The 4171-nt window shown below is 35.6% G+C and overlaps 1 protein-coding gene across 1 annotated transcript in view; it reads left to right on the plus strand.

Annotated features, from left to right (window-relative positions):
* LOC110459004 overlaps positions 1–4171 on the plus strand; it is a 34709-nt gene that overhangs the window by 13585 nt on the left and 16953 nt on the right. Inside the window, exons 6-7 of the mRNA XM_021511024.1 lie at positions 1832–2317; positions 3425–3580. Of these exons, the coding sequence (XP_021366699.1) occupies positions 1832–2317; positions 3425–3580 (642 nt within the window). The remainder of the gene's footprint in view (positions 1–1831; positions 2318–3424; positions 3581–4171) is intronic.

A 4171-nucleotide genomic window follows, 5' to 3' on the forward strand; every position in this document is an offset into this window, starting at 1 on the left:
TAGGAATGATCGACTCATGGTCCTGACAAAGTGTTGTTATTTTTCGGGTCAATCAGAAATCCAATATGGCCACCACGACCACCATTTTGAAAAACTATTTCAAACTTAAAGTCAAGTTCTGCTAGGCCGATTGAACTGAAACTTTGTAGGAATGATCGACTCATGGTCCTGACAAAGTGTTGTTATTTCTTCGGGTCGATCAGAAATCCAATATGGCCACCACGGCCGCCATTTTGAAAATACCTATTTCAAACTTTAAAGTCAAGTTTGACTGGGCCGATTGAACTGAAACTTTGTAGGTATGATCGACTCATATGGTCCTGACAAAGTGTTGTTATTTTTCGGGTCGATCAGAAATCCAATATGGCCACCACGACCACCATTTTGAAAAACTATTTCAAATTTAAAGTCAAGTTCTGCTGGGTAGATTGAACTGAAACTTTGTAGGAATGATCGACTCATGGTCCTGACAAAGTGTTGTTATTTCTTCGGGTCGATCAGAAATCCATTATAGCCACCACGGCCGCCATTTTGAAAACAATATTTCAAACTCAAAGTCAAGTTCTGCTGGGCCGATTGAACTGAAAGTTGGTAGGAATGATCTACTCATGGTCCTGACAAAGTGTTGTTATTTTTCAGGTCAATCAGAAATTCAATATGGCCGCCACGGCCGCCATTTTGAAAAACTATTTCAAACTTAAAGTCAAGTTCTGCTGGGCCGATTGAACTGAAAGTTGGTAGGAATGATCGAATCATGGTCCTGACAAGGTGTTGTTATTTACCGGGTCGATCATGCCAATATGGCCACCATGGCTGCCATTATGAAAAATATTTCAATCTTCAAGTCAAGTTCTTCTAGGCCGATTTAACTGAAACTCGGTCTAGGAATTAGCAGCTCATGTTCCTGACAAACTTATATAAACGTTATACTTTACTATTTTTTACTCAAATTGGTACATATTATTCAACAACAAAAATAAATACTGTAGGACTCAGGTGACCGTTATGGCCCATGGGCCTCTTGTTAGAGTATTTACCTGTTATTTGATTTTTTAACTGTTTTTTTTTTTTACTGTTTGAGTATTTAACTGTTATTTGAGTATTTATCTGTTATTTGAGTATTTACCTTTTATTTGAGTATTTACCTGCTTTTTTGTGTATTTACCTGTTATTCAAGTATTTACCTGTTGTTTGAGTATTTACCTTTTATTTGAGTATTTATCTGTTTGAGTATTTACTTGTTATTTCAGTATTTACCTGTTATTTCAGTATTCACCTTTTTTTTGAGTATTTACCTGTTTGAGTATTTACTTGTTATTTCAGTATTCACCTGTTATTTCAGTATTCACCTTTTATTTGAGTATTTATCTGTTTGAGTATTTACTTGTTATTTCAGTATTTACCTGTTATTTCAGTATTCACCTTTTTTTTGAGTATTTACCTGTTTGAGTATTTACTTGTTATTTCAGTATTTACCTGTTTTTTGAGTATTTACCTGCTATTTGAGTATTTAACTGTTATTTGAGTATTTAACTGAGCTGTTTGAATATTCAACTTTCATTTGCGTATACCTTCTGTTTGATTATTTATAACTTTGATTTTGAGTATGTAACAGTGTTGTTTGAGTATTTAAAGTGCCACTTTTATATTAAACTGCACAGTTGGAGTATCACATTCTTAAATTAATTTAACACACTGAAAACTAATATCAACTCTGTCTTGTTTTGCCAGTCTTGATACAAATAAAAACATGTAACGGAGTTTGCTAGGGAAAAGTATGACATGGGGAAAAAAAAAAGTAATATCTTCAATTTTTTCTTTTTTAATCTAGGGAGCCAGCCTACATCCGTGAGATGTGTATTTTGAATGAGAACTTGACCGCAGGCTGTTCAGATGTGACAATGATGCAGATACGTACATTCCAATACATGTTTGAACAACTTGTTATGAGTTCACCCACTTGTTCATGGATGGTTACCGAGGACGTGCGAAAGGGTTCAGATCGACTTTTGGCGGGTGGTGATATGATTAATGAGGATGGTGTCATACAGGTTCTTCAAGATCAGATGAGATCCTGGCAGGAAGCTGTTCTGGGTTCTGTCAAAGCCATGCAGGATGCCTATATGGTTGGTGATATGAGAAATGACAAGGATGAGGAAGATCGAAAGGCCGACGACATGGATGAGGAAGATCGTGAGAAAGATGAAATGGATAAAGAAGACTGCCGTCCTAGAGGGGCTACCGAGTGTTACCTTACAGCTATTTCTACTGTTACAGCAGAAGATTGGGTTGGACCATCATTTGATAACTTCTGTCGGTAAGCAATGACTAATAGAATCTTCCCCTACCTTGAGGGTGTGACAGAGAAATCTCCAATCCCCGGGGTGATTTTTTTGGTTGTCTAACCCTAGGTTGGAGATGATGATTATTTTTCTCCCATCCTATTATTTCAGTCACGTCTCCACCGACAGTAGTGTAAACAAAACACATGTGGGGTATGAATATCGTCATTCACTTTGACATCACAATTACAGCTGACACATTTTAATGACGTCACAATTGAACATGTACTAATCGGCACAAGGCTATCTCCCCCTAGGGGGTGACAAGCTGATCTTTCCCGGCACACCTGTGAAGGGTGGGAGAAAGTTATGTCAGTCTGAAGGATTTCTTGATGCCCCAAATATGTGATGATATCAATAAATCAGAAAGCTTTGTTTCACATTCTTAATGGTAATGATAGAACATATACTCCATGACACGAACATTGTGTTTGTCCAAATGAATAGAGTTTCTAGCAGTGTTGTTTTGTGCTGTGTAAGCTCATTGGTTATGAAAAACCATAAGCTTATGTTTGAACTCTTACATTTCGAAACTAAGCCACAGTTTTTTGTTTTTTGTTTTTAGTAAGAAATCACAGGCTGATTTTCGAAGCTGGCCCATTTTTACGAGTGTCTTATTTTTGAAGCCATTTAAACTGAAGACATGTACGATTTGTTTTCAATGCTTTTTTTTATTTTTAAGCTTTATAAATAATCCATGCCATAGTTGCATTATTGCTCAAAATATTCAAAACCATTTACTGTAAAAAACAAAAATATGAAATTTGCAGTTTTTTGGTGCTGAAATAAAGTTTTTGGTTTGGTTGTGCAAATTACATAGCTATAGATATTTTCATTTTTTTTTTTTTTAACAAAAAGATCATTGATTTGCAAGGTCCACCATTGCAAAATTGACTGCAAGGAATCCAAGGCATATTTTCAAGGCTGGGCTATTTTTGAAGCTGGCTAACTTTTGAAATATTTTTCACTGTAACAAACTCAGGTTTAGTTTCAAATCCAGCCTATTTTTCTAATCTAGCTGGCTTCTTAATCAAGATTTTTGGGTAAATGTGTCCATTGATTGATTTTTTTATGGTTTTTAGTAAGTTAGAGGGCATGTATGGTTGCATGAAGAAGGAGATGGCTGGCTGTATGGAATGGCAGCAGGTCATGGTTAGGAAGCTATACAGCGAAACACACTTTTACTACAACAGCGTGTGTGAAGAAGACAAGATGGCCTACATGGCTGAGGACAGTGAGTACACACTGCAATCTTTGTATCTCAGAATGTTCTTATCTGTTTTCAAGAGCTTGAATTTATGATTTCGCAATGGATAGTACTTATGTTTCATTTTGAAGAGTATATGAACATTTTCGTTTTCCTTTAAAGTACCTGGTTATTGAACTCAAAGGAAACACAGGAAAAAACCTGGAAATAAAACTACCAAAATATGTGAGGCAAAGAGAATATTTTGAGTTAATATTTTTAGGTAAACTTGTTCTTTACATAAGGTATACCCATGATATGTTTGAGTGAAGGCTATATGTTATCTAGCCTACAGAGAATGGGCCTTTTATGTGTTTTACTTTAGGTTTTATGATACTTTACGGAGTAAACCTATAATATATGTTTTAGTTAAGGCTGTATGCTATCTTACAGAATGTACTACATGATAATTGTATACCTATGACATTTGCTCTGAGTTAAGGCTGTATGCTATCTTACAGAATATACTACATGATAATTGTATACCTATGACATGTGCTCTGAGTTAAGGCTGTATGCTATCTTACAGAATATACTATGATAATTGTATACCTATGACATGTGCTCTGAGTTAAGGCTGTAT

The sequence above is a fragment of the Mizuhopecten yessoensis genome, unplaced genomic scaffold (genome assembly GCF_002113885.1).
Source record: "Mizuhopecten yessoensis strain PY_sf001 unplaced genomic scaffold, ASM211388v2 scaffold9901, whole genome shotgun sequence".
Taxonomy (NCBI): Eukaryota; Metazoa; Mollusca; class Bivalvia; order Pectinida; family Pectinidae; genus Mizuhopecten; species Mizuhopecten yessoensis.